The sequence below is a fragment of the Lissotriton helveticus genome, chromosome 11 (assembly GCF_964261635.1).
Source record: "Lissotriton helveticus chromosome 11, aLisHel1.1, whole genome shotgun sequence".
NCBI classification, from domain to species: Eukaryota; Metazoa; Chordata; class Amphibia; order Caudata; family Salamandridae; genus Lissotriton; species Lissotriton helveticus.
This window is the reverse complement of record NC_136072.1, coordinates 234,177,135-234,196,588: the sequence shown is the minus strand read 5'-3', so window position 1 is coordinate 234,196,588 and position 19,454 is coordinate 234,177,135. Positions and strand designations below refer to the sequence as shown.

Here is a 19,454-nt window from a genome sequence, read left to right as displayed (position 1 = left end):
GTCAGACTAAACCCTATTCTAGTTGGGATATTTAACCCTCTTTGAGCAATTAGAAGGTTGCTGACCTTGAAGCTGATTGATTTTATTTTTTATTTGTTTTCTAACATTCAGTGTTAATCTAAAATGGAATATTTGAACATAGCCTCTCTGTATTTCTGTCTCATTTTGGTTCTCATATCTTTCATCTCCACAGACGTTGAGGTCAAGAGTGTTACCACAGACATACCTCGCGTGCCCACAGGAAAACTTCCCTATTCTCTTAAAATGTCTGCAGAGGTCATATCCCATCATGGTGTCAATCGAGTGCAGTCCAACTGTGGCCTGACCCCCCTAAAGTACCTTAAGGAGGACAAGACATCTGCCCAGGTAAGCTTTCCTCTTTACTAACTATTCATTGTATGGTGCACTGTTCAAATGTTCACTAACCATGGTGGGGTGTGGTGCTGTGCTTCTAAATACATAAATAATAAATGATAAATGATATCCCATAGCAATAACTCCTCCCCATCCTTTGGCCTAATTTCTAATACTGCGATAAAGGGATGGCTATTTATTGTCTTTTTTCACTAGCATTACAGTAGGAACAGCCATACAACTGATCATGGAGCAACAGCAGCATTCAACAATGGAACAAACAGAGCTTAGCCACAGACCAGATCATGTATTTTGGCTCCCATATGTCTTTCGTATTAAATTCCACAGCACATGTACACTTCTCCATTTTATGTAATAAAATTATCGCACTGGGAATAGACCCAGGATTCGAATGGGCTGGCAACAATCTACTTACTTACTCTACTGAGTGTCAGTCACAGTGTCTTTATAATCCCAAGTTTCCAGGAGGAGCTCAACTGAAAAGCCTTCCAATCACTCTGGTAATCTAATAGATTGTATATTGTTACTTCTCGGTCTGGCATCCGCATCCTTTACCCTTGCTTTCCAGGCATGTGTGGTCCCCAGCAGCTGCATGATCTTATTGCATATCTGAGGCATATTTAAAGTGATTACCTTCTCCACCTCCTCAGTAGTTTTGCCCCCGAAACCAGAAGATTCTTCTGTAGAGGGACATAGTTAGGTTGTTTTTTAATCTAATGCAAGTTTTGGAAATAGAACACGTGCTGTTTAGGGAGTAGTCTTTGAGCTTTTTCCTCCTTCTACATGTGATCGTCCTGATGTTTCAGAAGTAACATACCTGTGTGCAGCTATATACAGCAGGATCTTGTTGTTCCACATGAGTATGTAAGGCTTATCTTCAAGCATAATTAATGCTGCCACAGCTAGACACTTCAGCTAGCTATGGCTGGGGAGTGACCAGTAAGTCAGTCCAGAGTCGCAGGCCTCTGAGACGTATAGGTGAACAGATCCCATCTCATTTACAGGTAACCGCACTCTCTGAGCGCATAAGAGAATCTCCATTCATATCTTGTTACCATCTTGCTGGATCGCCAGTTCAGAAGCGTAGTGTATTACGGGAGAGGGGAGGGTCAAAGATACCTCAACTGAGTCTGTGTTACAAGGGGACATGGGACTAGGCTTAATTCTCCAACTAAAAAGGGGAGGGGGACTCAACTAAATTTTTTACTATCAATGCTTGGAGTATGGGTGGAGAAACGTAACCTGGGCTAGATTGTCTCCTACTTGTAGCGGTGCAGTCGCTGTTGGTAGCAGGCTGTATTACGGCCAAACATGTGAAACCTAGTTACGAAGGCTTCGAATTCACAAGGTTGCGCTTGGTGCATAATGCTAGATACAGTTGTTCGCTGGTTAATGTATGTGCCATCTTGTGTGTATCACGTTATTGAGTAATCTGATGGAATACTGGATTTTTAGAGTCCATTAGAAGGGAGTTGATTCACATTTTCTTTTTATATGATGGGATGGAAAAGAGGTCTTCTCTTATTGAGGTTTTAGGTTGCACAACACAAATAGATGCGAGTTGCAGTAGCTTCAGTACTGGCAAGTAATTTACATCTCATAATACATAGTACCACATATATGTAGTGTTCTGTCACAGTTGTTTCCAAAGAAGCAGTTTTCTAGTCTTGGTCTGAAGTTTATAGTTTCACACCAGAATTAAGGCATCGACTGGTGTTACACTTTGGACATACATCTTTTAACGTGTTAAAATGAGGGTCTTATTACACATTAAAAAGAATTGCCTTCTGCAAAAATTAATTCAGCTTGATATGTCGGAGAGTACATTCAGGAAGCTAGCCCTGTTTGACTGTAAAATGAGGCTTGAAAGACATGAACAGTATTTTCATGCCTGTAGTGTCTGTGAAGAGTCTTCCATGGACTGTTTCTCCAAGTGGGGCCATCTCTTTGACTGTTCTAGCGGTTACTTTGTTACACTGCTATCAGTATGGTCTACTGGTTTGTCTCCACTTGCCCCAACACTCGCATTATTCCATCACCTTCTATTTTTCTATTTCATTTCCTTGCTGGATGGTGTACTGTTCTATGTAGTCCTCATCCCTGCCCTTTATCTGTTTCCTGTTCTGGCCTTCAGAGAGAAAAGGGCACAAAAAGCTGCCTCGCATATGGGTGACTATCTCTACTTTCCTCTCTCTGGGAGTCGTTGCTGGCCCTGCGCTCCTCCTATCTTTTCAAAGGAATCCCTCACAGCTTTACTCCAAGCACAAGTGGCCCTTTGAACTGTGCTCTGCACTTTTTCATTCTCTGCTCCATAGCCATTCCTGGAAACTAACAACATCCTGGAAGAGGAGCAATTCGGCTTCAGACCAGCTCACGAAACCGAGTCAGCTTTGCTGACAGTTCTGGACGACCTACGAATGAGGGCGGACAGGGGAGCATCAGCAATTCTAATACTGCTGGACCTGTCCGCCGCATTCGATACGGTGAGTCACGACATCCTGCTGACAAGACTGAGGAACATTGGAATCGGGGGAGCTGTGCTCGACTGGTTTCACTCCTACCTGATGGACAGATGGCAGGCAGTAGCTATCCCTCCATACCAGTCAGAGTTTGTTAAAGTTCCACATGGGGTCCCACAGGGGTCGGCAATTAGCCCGATACTCTTTAACATATATATGCAACCCCTGATGGGCATATTCAAGGCTCACGGCGTTAGCAACTATGCGGATGACACGCAGCTGATGATCTCTCTGGATGGTGCCCATGCAGACTCACTTGAGACCTTCCACACCTGCATGCTGGAAATGACACTCTGGTTAAATCAGAACTCACTACAATTCAATAGTGACAAGACTGAAATAATGCACTGCACAGTAGGTAGAATCACCAGAAGCCTACCCACGGATTTTTGGCCCCTGGAGCTAGGGGAATCACTAACCCCAGTGAAATCAGTAAGGAACCTCGGAGTCACTTTTAATGACAGCCTAAGTTTAGAGAACAATGTTAACAAGCAGGTGAGTAGCTGCTTCTCTTTAATGCGAGGACTGCGAAAGCTGCTACCCCTTTTACCAACACAGGTTAGAGCCACTATAGTCAGGGACACCATTCTCAGCCGCCTGGACTACTGTAATGCCTTATTACTGGAATCCCCTGCCTACCTGATCTCCAGACTTCAGAGTATCCAGGCAGCTGCAGCTAAATTGGCACTCTCTCGAGGGCGAAGATCCTCTACTACCCTCGCTCTGGCGGACTTACACTGGCTGCCTGTACACCAGAGAATCTGTTTTAAATCCCTATGCATTGTCTTTAAGGCAGTGCATGGGATGGGCCCCCGACCACTTCAAAACAAATTTAAATGGTATGAACCTACTCAGTCTCTTCGATCCTCCTCTTCTAATCTCATAAGCATACCCAGGATCAAGAAAGTCACCTATGGTGGCAGAGCCTTTAGCATAGCGGCAGCTCATCTGTGGAACAGCTTACCTATTGACATCAGAAAAACAGATGAACTGATGGCCTTTCGAAAAAAGGTGAAAACATGGCTCTTCCCTAAAATCTAATTACCGAGAATCTAATGTTACCTCTCTACCCCTGATGCACAGTGTTTTTCAGCCACATGTACACAGCGCCAGGATGCCCGTAGGGTTGCAGAGCGCTTTACAAATACCATAAATAAAATACATTCTGGCAGGATGTGGTTTCCTCTTAGACGTTTCACTTCCATCTACCGCCTTTTTCTATTGACTGTAACCCAGGTTTTTCAATGCACCATGAGATTTCCATTTTCACCCTTGCATCCTGCCCTCCCCCTTGTGGCCTGCACTGCCCCCTATACACTGTGTTGCACTTGAATTCTATTAATCCATGTGAACTTTGTGCTACTGTTCACCTGTGTCCTGCACCCCTAATACCCTTTTGTCCCCTTTGTCCATTTGCTCTCCTTTAGTTTCATAGTGTCAACCCCTTTTTATTTTTGTTTAGTGGAAAGGAAATGTTGTTAGCCACTAACATAACACAGGTGTGGTATGGGTAGTAGCAGTGTGAGCTTTTATGAAACCAGGCACAGTTACAAAGCAGGAGACCGCACTTTAGACTTCTTTGTACACACAGCAGGTACAATGTGTGCAAAAGATTACATGCGTATGCCAGAGCAGTATGTACTGCAGTTACCCATGTGTTACCTGTTCTGTGTATTCAGGGTGTAAAGCTTTCCTTAACCATTTTGTCAAACAAAAACATATTGGGCCTTGGAAAACGAAGGACTCACTCTTACACTTAAATTTGTGACCGCTGACTTGATATGTGCATGAACAACAAAGGGTCCTAAGTTTGATCACTCACTGCAGCAGCATCTAGAGGAAGTGCTTCAAATTCACTGCTTGTGTCGCACCAACATGGCGTGCAGAGGTGCCTCACTTTTTCTATTGAATATAGAATGTTTGCATACTGCTGGCTCATTTATGGCTCTGAGATGAAGATCCAAAAGTACACTGAAAAAGTAAATGGGGAAATTGCTGATTCTTGAGGTAATTGTTTCACACCCAATCTCTTACTTTTATCTCATCTCACATGCTGGAGGAAGGCATTTGTGGATGTATCAAAAGGGTAACACATTTTAGCTTACTGGACCATTAACCATGCTCATCTGTGCAATGATGTGAAGTGTTTAAAAACACACTGGAAACTGTTGGAGACTCCTGGGTTTAAATTAAGCTCCAACGTGGAAAATGTTTAAATATACACGACAAACCCAAGGGAAGACAACTAACATTATTGGGACCTCTTTATTTCTGGAACTTGGAACAAAGGGTAGAAATAAGATTAGGTACATATTCAGCCTGCTGGCCAAGCAAGTGAGAGTAAAAATGCTTGCCCCACCCTCCCGCAATGTCTCCCCAGAACTGGCACATTCGGTGAGCCTGGTTATCACTAGATCCTCGCAGACAGCTGTTTTAAGAACAAGATGTCGTGATATGTGATATCAGGCCTGAATGATATTCTGGCTATGAATCTCGTTGGTAGATATCAACTGGCTGCAGGCCCATCAAATTCAGAATTTCAGTTCTGTACAGCGAACTGATTTACATACAAAAAGACACCCAAAAGGGGTGTATATTTTTCTAAGTACTGTATCCTTATTTCTTACGTCTCTGTGATGCTTTCTAGATCCCCATAACGCATTTTGTCTTCCTGTCCTTTGTCTTTCTCCAGGTATCTCTTGCAGATGACCATAAGTTTGACAAAGATGTGGAGCTCTTGATTTATTACAATGAGGTCAACAAACCCAGTGTCATTGTGGAGGCGGGGCTACCAAGTGCAGACCCAGGTTGGCCAATCAGAAAGCATGCTCTATTAGAATCCCAGCTATAAGTTTGCATCTCTCATACCTGCCTTCTCACTTGATCTGCCTCTTACCATTCCTCCCCTTAATGTGTTTTTGATAAATCAAATTGAACGGTCAATTGTATTTACCTTATGAATACATTAATACGTTTGCCTGCATGTTTAGCTCATTAAAAAAAGAATCCAGCTGTATGCAGTGCAATTGAAATGTTGAGATGAGATGAAGCTACATGTTGCCATACAGTGGACTATACACATAGACAGTTTCTAAGCTCCTGCTTTAAAAGATGTTGTCTAAATTCCCTACTTCATCAAGAGCAAATATCCTCATATAGATTTTTTAGTTCCACATTTGGAACTAGTCTTCTGCAGCTAAGAAGACTACTTGGCACAAATGTTTCTCAAAATATTCCCTTTGTCAGTTGGCAACATCTCTTCAACTGGGGTTAAAAGGGCTGAACAATCAAAATTTACCTTGATTTTATATGCAAAACAATGTATGTATGCTCTGAAATTTCTCTTTTAAATCCCTTTTCAATGTGAAATATTCCTTGTAGGTATCGCAATAAGGTACTAAGATTGCAAATAAACATTTGAGAGCTACCTCAAGCCTTTCGGCAGGCCTATCAACAGGCTTCATTTATCAATTGTTAAAACCACATTCATCAGTATGTAGATTAGGTGTAAATTCATTCTGAGGAGGCCAATTTCAAGGTTTGCCACTGCCATGGTCCTTCTAGCGATGATGCTAAAGCCAGTTTCTCCACAAAGTCCCCTTGTCTGATTCTAAAAAAGCAGTGCTGTAGCCACGGGAAAAGGGGGCATTTCAGTAATAAACAAATTACTTTAAATTTGAGAATTCTAATCAGTGGAGCAAAACATCTTCATTTTTTTCATTTTAGAGGAAAAGAATGGTTTGCCTCGACATTATAATACCGCTTCAAAGAAAGATGATGGCTAAACATTATCCTCCTACAAGGAAAATATGAACTGCTATTGTGCAACCTCTGATACTCTTAAATTAATATGGCGTCTATAGTTTTTGTTAGGTCTTTTGCTACATTGACTAGTAAACTGTTACTTTGAACATATTCAGATATTTTTGTTCTTTCTTTGTTCCCCCGTTTTCCATTTCTATCTCACTTTCTCTTTTATTTTCGCTTCTTTCCTTCCTCATTTATGGCAGTTTGTAATCCCCAGCGTCTTACATTTTAAAATGACTTTTTTTGGTTTCCGAAAGGTTCCCTGATGTCATATGTAAATCTGATGTTAAATTTTTACCCGAACATCCCGGAGAGCCAGGAGCAGTCCACCTGTGGGGAGTTCATCTTCCTCATGGATCGTTCTGGAAGTATGGATTACTGTATGAGCAGTGAACGAGATTCGCCGCGGCGCATAGACAGCGCAAAGGTGAGACTACAGTGATCTAGTCATTTTATGCTTTGCTTTTATTTCAAAAATATAGTATGCCAATGCCTCATAGTCCCTCTTCCATGGGTTAGTCCTTACTGAACAGGTGTTCATACCTTCCAGAACGGAATTCATGTGGGTGGCCAAGTGAATGGCACCAAAAGGCTGTTTTCTCTTTTTCAGTTGAGGCTGAGCCACAGTAAGTGTTGCTCTCCTCAACTGAGTGAATGTGGAGGCTTGGGTTCATAGGCAGGAGTCATCTTTGTTTTTCTGCCAGAAAGTACAAACCCAACGATATGGAGGAGTCCTGGAGTATTGGCCCTACTTTTTCAAAACCATTACATGTAATGGGGTGACCCTGTAACCCTCAGAACCTGGGTGGTAGATAGAACTATTAATAATGGTTCTGTAGGAACGAATACACACTGATATAGTATTTCTTCTAACGTTACTTAGAGAATCCGTCCCTGCGCGGGTACCAGGATAATGGTATCTATACCAATATGAACAAAGCACACTGACCACAACGGAAATAAAGTTTTAGTCCTATATTTCCATTATAACTGAATCATGTTAAAACATTGATTTTGCTGTCCAACAGAAACACATAAAACATATAAACTACGTAGACTTTGTGCAGAATTGTTGTGCATTTAAAAACCAACATACATTGACGTCAAATCATACGGTTCTTTAGCAAAGCCAACCTTAATTGCAATAAACCAACAGGTGCATCGTATAGTTGATTCATGGAAAGAAGTAATGAGTCGACGTTTCGACCCTCGGGGGGCGATGCGCTGGTTGTGCGCATCAAGAGCGGGTCTTCATCAGGACTGTACAAGGGTGGGACAGCCTATGGGCATAATAGACAAGTGTCAAACATGGGACAGTGGTAGTGTGCGTAAAGGTGAGGGCATTGACATTGCTCACCTTCAATGGATCTCGGCTCCTCTTGGAAACCTGGTCCTGTGTGGTTAGAGTTGCTGGTCAGCCGACTCCGTCAACATGATAGTCCTTCAACCTATGATTGAAGTGGTGGTAATTACTTATCACACATTGTCCCTCTGTGCTAGCTTTTCATGAATTGTGATTGAGTAGATTTTACATACCTCAGTGATGGTTCATCTATCAGCTTATGAAGATGAAAAGGGTATGGTTTCCTCGATCTGGGGAGGGGATACGGGGTATGAGGAGTGATTCTTACTGAATTGTTAGTTTCATTGTGGACAAGGATTAAAACAAGGCATAGCTGATGCCTACACTGCTAAGCTTATACCCAGGTATTTGTTAAACTAATGTCCTTCACAAACCTGGCATTTTATATATTTTCTGCCCACATAGCTTAATAACTCAGCACGCTATTTCTGAACTCCCCCTTATGGCGAGACACCTCACTGTAGTGCCATCGATTTTGGCGTATTCTTGCTAAAGCGAGGCACATACTCCTAAATAGTTAACTCTGTCCTACCGATACATTAATGCGAAATTGACAGCATTCTGCCCGAGCTATTGGCAGTGTGAGGCCCCCAACCAATACGTCATGTCTCTCTACACATCCTTATTTATGTTTTAGAAACTCAAACAAAAGCCTGCTGCGTGTTTTTAGTTCTTAAAATCCTAGATTGTTACTTAATTCGCCAGTGAGCATGATTTTATGACAAAGGCAGCTCGAGGTTAATCAGGAGAGCTCTTAAATTGCGTGTAAAGCATGGGGGATTAAACTAAAGATAACCCTATTCCTTCTTGGACACTTACTTAGAAACATGGGTGTCAGCATCTGTCTCCTTCTTAGTCTGGTTCTTTTTGGTGCTTGTATTTGGGGCACACCAGTAGGTGGGGGGGGGGAGCACTGACACTGACACCAAATTAGTGTGATAAAGGCCGCTTTATTGGACTCGGGTGCACCTACAACAATGTCCCACCTGGCCTGTGCCGAACAAAACTACTGCTCACTAAATAACAACTGCCTGACAGCCCCCCACCCCTAAAGTTAACCCCAACATTGCAACTGAAAATACAACACATCCGCTCCGCAACCTACCCCCGACTGAATGCCCCAGTGACCTCCATGACCTCACCCCCGCCTACCATACCTTCCCAGGCCTCCAGCAAATCCACCCTATCTCCTTAGGAAAGCGCCCCCAGTAACCGCACCTGTTCCAGCGACACCACAACTTTAAACACCCTAAACCAGTGCACCATCAACCAACAAAACCCCTCAGAACCAGGACCAACCCCGCCACTCAAACCCGGAGGGAAAATTACAGGGAGGGAGGGAGGGCCACAAAGCTGCCTACGGACCCCTGGCTGCTGTGTCACTGCACCACAAAACAGTGTGCAGTGACACAAAATGGCCGCATATATAGGGGACAAGCCCATAACAAGCCAAAGGAGCCCAAGCAGCCAGAGCTATGGAGAGCCCCGAGTGCCAAACTTCCTCTCCTGGTACCCCAAACTTCCCTGGGGGGAGAGCCTCCCGATGGTCGGCCACCCCCCCAAATCACCATTGGGGCACACCAGTAGGTGAGGGGGGGGAAGCACTGACAGACACCAAATTAGTGTGATAAAGGCCGCTTTATTGGACTCGGGTGCACCTACAACAATGTCCCACCTGGCCTGTGGCGAACAAAACTACTGCTCACTAAATAACAACTGCCTGACAGCCCCCCACCCCTAAAGTTAACCCCAACATTGCAACTGAAAATACAACACATCCGCTCAGCAACCTACCCCCCGACTGAATGCCCCAGTGACCTCCATGACCACACCCCCGCCTACCATACCTTCCCAGGCCTCCAGCAAATCCACCCTATCTCCTTAGGAAAGCGCCACTCGAAAATCGCTTACGACTTTCGACCCCCCCCCCCCCCCCCCCTAGGACTCCTGCCTTCTGGGATACCTGAGCACCCCCAACGCCCCATCCAAAGCCTCCCTCAACTGGACGAGGTACAATTCCATGCCATACCGGGACAGGTGAACCCCATCCTCCCTTAAAAAATAGACCGCGTCACAGCCCAACTCCGGGTGCTCCATCCTCCCCACCCCCTCCCTGGTACAAAATTCCCTCATCTCCCGATTAATCCTCCTCCGTGCCCTGTCTATGGCTCCTGGGCGCTCCGCTCCCCTCCAAACCCGCCTGGGAATGAACTCGGACCAGATAACATGACAGCCAGCCCATTGCTTCTTAATTTCCCTCAGGTCCCTCTTCATTTGCTTGAGCAACACCAACCCCTTGCACTGCACCAAATCATTTTCGCCCAGATGAATCACCACCACATCCGGGCACACCCCCCCTCTCACCACCGTGTTCAACAATGGCAACAACTCATGCCAACGCCTACCCCCTTTTCCCCTCCAATGACAACGGTACAGCCCCGCATCCAATCCCAAATTGAGTGTCCGATGCCTGTCCCACTCCGCCTGTTCTGCCCTTTTGACGAATGAGTGTCCCACAATATATAAATTCAAAACAGCCACCTCCGGCCCCGCCACAGCACCTGTAAAGACACACATATCAAAATTGGGAAACACTGTTACAACACCCCATCCGCCTCCCTCAACCGCACATACGTCCGGTAACAATCCGACTTGCACCGTCCCAGCCTCTGAATCTCCTCCTTACCCCAACCCCTCCGTGCCGCCTCTGTTGCCACCCCGATCCGGAAGGAATGCGTCCCGAAAGCCAGCGGGTCCTCACCCATGTACCTGTAATGACGTGCTTCTCTATATGTTTTGGTGCTTCAGTCAGTCACCAGGTCATTACTTACCACATCCTTTCTCTGGTTACAGAAAGACACCACATTTCAAAATACTTACCCAAGAAAGGAATAAACACTGACAAACATATAAGACCATTGCTGAGGAGCTCGCAAATAACAAGAAGTCACAACACCTCCCAATCCAAGAGGGTAAACAACGCATGCTCCTCATGGCAATGTAATTTAGACATCCCTGATAGGAGGCACTTTCCCTTCTGTATCAACAATTACCCATTAGAGGGGAATCACCCATCCCTCTGTAAGTACTTGGTAAAAGGGTCCCAACCTTCCCTCACAAGGAATACCAACAAATGATATGCTCTAGGGCAGGGGTACTCAAAGTACGGCCCGCGGGCCAGTAGCGGCCCGGCAAGCCTTCAGTGGCGGCCCGCGGAGCTTGAGACATCGCACCTGTGTGGTTTTTTTTTTCCCAAACACCTTGGGGAGCAGCAGTGCGAGTCAGAGACACTGCTCTGTGGGGGCCCAGGCGATTCCAGCCACAGTCAAGAGTGGAGCTGCAGGGGCGCTAAGAGGTGAACAAAGCCTCATTACCAAACAAATGGTCGTTTAAAGACCTGTTAAGTACTGGGGTGCCCGGGAGGCTGTGTCAGCCAGGCTGACGCACAGTGGAGAGGGGGTGGGAGGGGGGAGGACAGCAGGAACTGAGAGCCGGGTGAGGTGGGAGGGCAGAGCAGGGAGTGAGAGCCTGGGTGAGGGAAGTGGAGGGCAGAGCAGGGAGTGAGAGCCCGGGTGAGGGAGGTGGAGGGCAGAGCAGGGAGTGAGAGCCGGGTGAGGTGGAAGGGCAGAGCAGGGAGTGAGAGCCCGGGTGAGAGAGGTGGAGGGCAGAGCAGGCACTGAGAGCCGGGTGAGGTGGGAGGGCAGAGCAGGGAGTGGGAGCCCGGGTGAGGGAGGTGGAGGGCAGAGCAGGGAGTGAGAGCCCGGGTGAGGGAGGTGGAGGGCAGAGTAGGGAGTGAGAGCCGGGTGAGGTGGGAGGGCAGAGCATGGAGTGAGAGCCCGGGTGAGGGAGGTGGAGGGCAGCAGGGAGTGAGAGCCCGGGTGAGGGAGGTGAAGGCCAACAGGGAGTGAGAGCCCGGGTGAGGGAGGTGGAGGGCAGAGCAGGGAGTGAGAGCCCGGGTGAGGGAGGTGGAGGGCAGAGCAGGGAGTGAGAGCCCGGGTGAGGGAGGTGGAGGGCAGAGCAGGGAGTGAGAGCCCGGGTGAGGGAGGTGGAGGGCAGAGTAGGGAGTGAGAGCCCGGGTGAGGGAGGTGGAGGGCAGCAGGGAATGAGAGCCCGGGTGAGGGAGGTGAAGGCCAACAGGGAGTGAGAGCCAGGGTGAGGGAGGTGGAGGGCAGAGCAGGGAGTGAGAGCCAGGGTGAGGGAGGTGGAGGGCAGAGCAGGGAGTGAGAGCCTGGGTGAGGCAGGTGGAGGGCAGAGCAGGAACTGAGAGCCGGGTGAGGTGGGAGGGCAGAGCAGGGAGTGAGAGCCTGGGTGAGGGAAGTGGAGGGCAGAGCAGGGAGTGAGAGCCCGGGTGAGGGAGGTGGAGGGCAGAGCAGGGAGTGAGAGCCGGGTGAGGTGGAAGGGCAGAGCAGGGAGTGAGAGCCCGGGTGAGGGAGGTGGAGGGCAGAGCAAGGAGTGAGAGCCCGGGTGAGGGAGGTGGGAGGGCAGCAGGGAGTGAGAGCCAGGGTGAGGGAGGTGGAGGGCAGAGCAGGGAGTGAGAGCCTGGGTGAGGGAGGTGGAGGGCAGAGCAGGGAGTGAGAGCCTGGGTGAGGGAGGTGGGAGGGCAGCAGGGAGTGAGAGCCTGGGTGAAGGAGGTGGAGGGCAGAGCAAGGAGTGAGAGCCCGGGTGAGGGAGGTGGAGGGCAGAGCAGGGAGTGAGAGCCTGGGTGAGAGAGGTGGAGGGCAGAGCAGGGAGTGAGAGCCCGGGTGAGGGAGGTGGAGGGCAACAGGGAGTGAGAGCCTGGGTGAGGGAGGTGTAGGGTAAAGCAGGGAGTGAGAGCCTGGGTGAGGGAGGTGGGAGGGCAGCAGGGAGTGAGAGCCTGGGTGAGGGAGGTGGAGGGCAACAGGGAGTGAGAGCCCGGGTGAGGGAGGTGGAGGGCAGAGCAGGGAGTGAGAGCCCGGGTGAGGGAGGTGGAGGGCAGAGTAGGGAGTGAGAGCCGGGTGAGGTGGGAGGGCAGAGCATGGAGTGAGAGCCCGGGTGAGGGAGGGGGAGGGCAGAGCAGGGAGTGAGAGCCCGGGTGAGGGAGGTGGAGGGCAGCAGGGAGTTAGAGCCCGGGTGAGGGAAGTGAAGGCCAACAGGGAGTGAGAGCCCGGGTGAGGGAGGTGGAGGGCAGAGCAGGGAGTGAGAGCCCGGGTGAGGGAGGTGGAGGGCAGAGCAGGGAGTGAGAGCCCGGGTGAGGGAGGTGGAGGGCAGAGCAGGAACTGAGAGCCGGGTGAGGTGGGAGGGCAGAGCAGGGAGTGAGAGCCTGGGTGAGGGAGGTGGAGGGCAGAGCAGGGAGTGAGAGCCCGGGTGAGGGAGGTGGAGGGCAGAGTAGGGAGTGAGAGCCCGGGTGAGGGAGGTGGAGGGCAGCAGGGAGTGAGAGCCCGGGTGAGGGAGGTGAAGGCCAACAGGGAGTGAGAGCCAGGGTGAGGGAGGTGGAGGGCAGAGCAGGGAGTGAGAGCCTGGGTGAGGCAGGTGGAGGGCAGAGCAGGAACTGGGAGCCGGGTGAGGTGGGAGGGCAGAGCAGGGAGTGAGAGCCTGGGTGAGGGAAGTGGAGGGCAGAGCAGGGAGTGAGAGCCCGGGTGAGGGAGGTGGAGGGCAGAGCAGGGAGTGAGAGCCTGGGTGAGGGAGGTCGGAGGGCAGCAGGGAGTGAGAGCCTGGGTGAGGGAGGTGGAGGGCAGAGCAGGGAGTGAGAGCCTGTGTGAGGGAGGTGGAGGGCAGAGCAGGGAGTGAGACCCTGGGTGAGGGAGGTGGGAGGGCAGCAGGGAGTGAGAGCCTGGGTGAAGGAGGTGGAGGGCAGAGCAGGGAGTGAGAGCCCGGGTGAGGGAGGTGGAGGGCAGAGCAGGGAGTGAGAGCCTGGGTGAGAGAGGTGGAGGGCAGAGCAGGGAGTGAGAGCCCGGGTGAGGGAGGTGGAGGGCAACAGGGAGTGAGAGCCTGGGTGAGGGAGGTGGAGGGCAAAGCAGGGAGTGAGAGCCTGGGTGAGGGAGGTGGGAGGGCAGCAGGGAGTGAGAGCCCGGGTGAGGGAGGTGGAGGGCAACAGGGAGTGAGAGCCCGGGTGAGGGAGGTGGAGGGCAGAGCAGGGAGTGAGAGCCCGGGTGAGGAAGGTGGAGGGCAGAGCAGGAACTGAGAGCCGGGTGAGGTGGGAGGGCAGAGCAGGGAGTGAGAGCCTGGGTGAGGGAGGTGGAGGGCAGAGCAGGGAGTGAGAGCCCGGGTGAGGGAGGTGGAGGGCAGCAGGGAGTGAGAGCCCGGGTGAGGGAGGTGGAGGGCAACAGGGAGTGAGAGCCTGGGTGAGGGAGGTGGAGGGCAGAGCAGGGAGAGAGAGCCCGGGTGAGTGAGGTAGAGGGCAGCAGGGAGTGAGAGCCCGGGTGAGGGAGGTGGAGGGCAGCAGGGCGTGAGAGCCGGGTGAGGGAGGTGGAGGGCAGAGCAGGGAGAGAGAGCCCGGGTGAGGGAGGTAGAGGGCAGCAGGGAGTGAGAGCCCGGGTGAGGGAGGTGGAGGGCAGAGCAGGGAGAGAGCCCGGGTGAGGGAGGTAGAGGGCAGCAGGGAGTGAGAGCCCGGGTGAGGGAGGTGGAGGGCAGAGCAGGGAGAGAGAGCCCGGGTGAGTGAGGTAGAGGGCAGCAGGGAGTGAGAGCCCGGGTGAGGGAGGTGGAGGGCAGAGCAGGGAGTGAGAGCCTGGGTGAGAGAGGTGGAGGGCAGAGCAGGGAGTGAGAGCCCGGGTGAGGGAGGTGGAGGGCAACAGGGAATGAGAGCCTGGGTGAGGGAGGTGGAGGGCAAAGCAGGGAGTAAGAGCCTGGGTGAGGGAGGTGGGAGGGCAGCAGGGAGTGAGAGCCCGGGTGAGGGAGGTGGAGGGCAACAGGGAGTGAGAGCCCGGGTGAGGGAGGTGGAGGGCAGAGCAGGGAGTGAGAGCCCGGGTGAGGAAGGTGGAGGGCAGAGCAGGAACTGAGAGCCGGGTGAGGTGGGAGGGCAGAGCAGGGAGTGAGAGCCTGGGTGAGGGAGGTGGAGGGCAGAGCAGGGAGTGAGAGCCCGGGTGAGGGAGGTGGAGGGCAGCAGGGAGTGAGAGCCCGGGTGAGGGAGGTGGAGGGCAACAGGGAGTGAGAGCCAGGGTGAGGGAGGTGGAGGGCAGAGCAGGGAGTGGGAGCCTGGGTGAGGCAGGTGGAGGGCAGAGCAGGAACTGAGAGCCGGGTGAGGTGGGAGGGCAGAGCAGGGAGTGAGAGCCTGGGTGAGGGAAGTGGAGGGCAGAGCAGGGAGTGAGAGCCTGGGTGAGGCAGGTGGAGGGCAGAGCAGGAACTGAGAGCCGGGTGAGGTGGGAGGGCAGAGCAGGGAGAGAGAGCCCGGGTGAGTGAGGTAGAGGGCAGCAGGGAGTGAGAGCCCGGGTGAGGGAGGTGGAGGGCAGCAGGGAGTGAGAGCCGGGTGAGGGAGGTGGAGGGCAGAGCAGGGAGAGAGAGCCCGGGTGAGGGAGGTAGAGGGCAGCAGGGAGTGAGAGCCCGGGTGAGGGAGGTGGAGGGCAGAGCAGGGGGAGAGAGCCCGGGTGAGTGAGGTAGAGGGCAGCAGGGAGTGAGAGCCCGGGTGAGGGAGGTGGAGGGCAGCAGGGAGTGAGAGCCGGGTGAGGGAGGTGGAGGGCAACAGGGAGTGAGAGCCTGGGTGAGGGAGGTGGAGGGCAAAGCAGGGAGTGAGAGCCCGGGTGAGGGAGGTGGAGGGCAGAGCAGGGAGAGAGAGCCCGGGTGAGGGAGGTAGAGGGCAGCAGGGAGTGAGAGCCCGGGTGAGGGAGGTAGAGGGCAACAGGGAGTGAGAGCCTGGGTGAGGGAGGTGGAGGGCAGAGCAGGGAGAGAGAGCCTGGGTGAGGGAGGTGGGAGGGCAGCAGGGAGTGCGAGCCCGGGTGAGGGAGGTGGAGGGCAGAGCAGGGAGTGAGAGCCCGGGTGAGGTGACAGAGGGCAGCAGGGCGTGAGAGCCGGGTGAGGGAGGTAGAGGGCAGCAGGGAGTGAGAGCCGGGTGAGGGAGGTGGAGGGCAACAGGGAGTGAGAGCCCGGGTGAGGGAGGTGGAGGGCAGAGCAGGGAGTGAGAGCCCGGGTGAGTGAGGTAGAGGGCAGCAGGGAGTGAGAGCCCGGGTGAGGGAGGTGGAGGGCAGCAGGGAGTGAGAGCCGGGTGAGGTGAGACAGATAGAGATAGAGACAGATAAAGACATATAGAGACAGATAGAGGCAGAGACAGATAGAGACCGGGACAGCGATATAGACAGACATAGAGAGACACAGACAGAGAGAGAGAGAGAGACAGACTGAGAGAGACAGACTGAGAGAGACAGACAAAGGGAGGGAGACAGACAGACAGAGGGAGGGAGACAGACGAGGGAGATAGACAGACAGAGGGAGGGAGACAGACGAGGGAGATAGACAGACAGAGGGAGGGAGATAGACAGACAGAGGGAGGGAGACAGACAGAGGGAGACAGACAGAGGGAGGGAGACAGACAGAGGGAGGGAGACAGACAGAGGGAGGGAGACAGACAGACAGAGGGAGGGAGACAGAAAGACAGAGGGAGACAGAGGGAGGGAGGGAGGCAGAGGGATAGAGGGAGACAGACAGAGGGGGACATATAGAGGGAGACAGACAGAGGGAGATAGACAGAGGGAGACCGACACAGACAGAGACAGACAGAGGGAGGGAGACAGAAATATAGAGGGAGACAGAAAGACCGAGAGAGAAAGAAAGACAGAGAGAAAGAAAGACAGAGGGAGACAGACGGAGGGAGACAGACAGAGGAGGGAGGGAGGGAGGGAGACAGAGGGAGAAAGACAGACAGAGGGAGACGGAGACAGAGAGACAGACCGAGACAGACAGACATAGGGAGGGAGACAAAGACAGAGGGAGAGAGACCGAGGGAGGGAGACACAGAGGGAGGGAGGGAGGGAGGCAGACAGAGGGAGGGAGGAAAGGAGACAGAGGGCGGGAGGGAGACAGACAGAGGGCGGGAGGGAGACAGACAGAGGGCGGGAGGGAGACAGACAGAGGGCGGGAGGGAGACAGACAGAGGGAGGGAGGGAGGCAGACAGAGGGAGGAAAGGAGACAGAGGGAGGGATGGAGACAGACAGAGGGCGGGAGGGAGACAGACAGAGGGCAGACGGAGGGAGACAGAGGGAGATGGACAGTGGGACACAGATAGATGGAGACAGATGGAGGGAGACGGAGAGAGGGAAGGAAAGGGAGGGAGACGGAGAAAGAGAGGTAAGACAGAGACAGAGGGAGAAAGATAGAGGGAAACAGAGAGGGAAGGAGGGAGCGAGAGAGAGATAGAAGGAGGGAGACAGAGGGAGGGAGAGATAGGGAGAGAGAGAGAAAGAGAGATGTGTGTGTATGCTGGTCTGTTGGCTCAGTGGATGAACGCGTCAGCTGCAGGGGCCTGTGTTCAGCTTCATGGTCACAGTTTTTTCTTTCTAGCCCCTTCCCCCTCCCCCACTGACCCCGCCTCCACCGGTGCGGCCCTCGGCCACAAACCACACTGTAAATTTGGCCCCCGAGAGAAAGTTTGTGAGTACCCATGCTCTAGGGTTTCTTTATTACATGATAATAGGATGACAAAAGAAAGAAATAACTAAACATCACATTTAACATTAGCAGCAATCATCAGCACATAGATATACATAGAGCCTGAAAATAAAAGCATAGTTAGATAAAGTTAGATATACATCGAACACCTCACCATCAGGCCCGGCTCCAGGAATTTTTACTTGGGTGGGCCAAGGGTGCATTTGGGTGGGCCACTCCGGGCTCGATTTGTGGCATATATGTCTGGGCAGGCCTGCTTCATGGCCCTCCTTTATCTCTTCTTAGTCTTACAAGGACCAGTAAAACACACTTTCCCAAATCTCTTTCTAAATAGTATCACTCTCAAAAAGTGTTTTTTCCATGTAATGTTCCTATGATGGGAAGAGGAGGTTTCTGAGGTGGGAGTATCAGGCAAGTGACACTTCTCGGGCTCCCTCTGTGCGAGCCTTCAGGGAGAATCCCTCTTCATTACTACCTCCACCTAACCCCGGACTCTGCGACGCACTCCCTTACAGGCTTGATTATCCACTACTCCTCTCCAGTGCACCTTATTTCACAGCTGACCTTGGGTCCCAGCCCCATATCCGGCACCATCGGGCTCCACTTTCATTTTTCCTGGTAAAAACATTAGTAAAATCACCTTCAAACTTAAAACATGGAATATAGCAGTAAATATAATTAGCACACATTTTAAAGTATCCCTTATGACCCGACTGCTAATTAAATAAACAAACAGAAAGGCCATGACAGGGCCGGCTTCAGCGCTGATGCAAAAGTCTTTTTTGGTGCCGCACCAAAAACCTCTTTCACCGTAAATGCCTTTAGTACCACCTTCCAACCATGGCTCTCATCCCTCCATGGCCCCCCCCTATTGACCTCCTCCTCGGATTCCCTCACTGCCACACGCCACAAGTGCCCCTCATTTCCCCATCGCCCCTCCCCTTATGACCTCCCCCTCGGATTCCCTCACTGCCACCCTTCACCAGTGCCCTTCATCTCTCTGTAGCCCCTCCCCCTCATGCCCTCCTCCTTAGACTCCCTCACTGCCAACCTCCACCAGTACCCCTCATCTCTCCCTAGCTCCCCCTCCACCCATGACCTCTTCCTCGGATTCCCTCACTTCCACCCTCCAACAGTGCCCCTCATCTTTACGTAGCCCCTCTCTCATATGCATGAGTTTGTTGTATAGCGCTACTCATATCAGTGTAGTGTGTGCCAATACTTTACACCACGCACACATTATACAGAGACAATGAATCCTACAAGTATGTAAATCAGTCTACAGGGAATGTCACATAATCCAATGAGGATTACAAGGTGTCGGATTCACAAGTTATCCATACTGGTGGGAAGTATATTTTAAGAGGGTTTGGTCTGGGGAAACACAACCTTAGGATTTAAAGAGTATCCCATTGGAGTCAGCTTTACTGATAAAAATGTATATCTGCCCAAACATACTCATTTTAGCAACATTAGAATAATGAAAGATTGGGGCAGTTCTAATTATATCGCAAAACAAAAAAGCGAAGTTCTAACTATACCATTCATGTTTGTTTGCAGCTCTTTGACAGTTCACTGGTCACTGTCCTATGTTAGGATTGTAACTTCTGAACTCCAAGTAACACAAGGATCTCTGTGACAAAGGCAGTAACCCACTGAACTATCCACATAAAACACAGTTCATCTGCATTTAAAAACTACTAAAAGACAAATGATTGCTCTCCAGCAGGATCATTAATCACCAGCGTTATCTGGACATTTTGTATTGTCTTATTGTTGTCCTGCATCAGCCATTGATAATGATAACAAGCATTGGCCTAGCCAATAGGTCTCG

At 51.3% G+C, this 19,454-nt stretch overlaps 1 protein-coding gene across 1 annotated transcript in view; it reads left to right on the top strand.

The window, feature by feature from the left end:
• LOC144791612 (von Willebrand factor A domain-containing protein 5A-like) overlaps positions 1 to 19,454 on the top strand; it is a 680,207-nt gene that overhangs the window by 24,094 nt on the left and 636,659 nt on the right. The window contains exons 4-6 of the mRNA XM_078666339.1: positions 194 to 366; positions 5,587 to 5,701; positions 6,959 to 7,128. Coding sequence (XP_078522465.1) covers positions 194 to 366; positions 5,587 to 5,701; positions 6,959 to 7,128 — 458 coding nt within the window. The remainder of the gene's footprint in view (positions 1 to 193; positions 367 to 5,586; positions 5,702 to 6,958; positions 7,129 to 19,454) is intronic.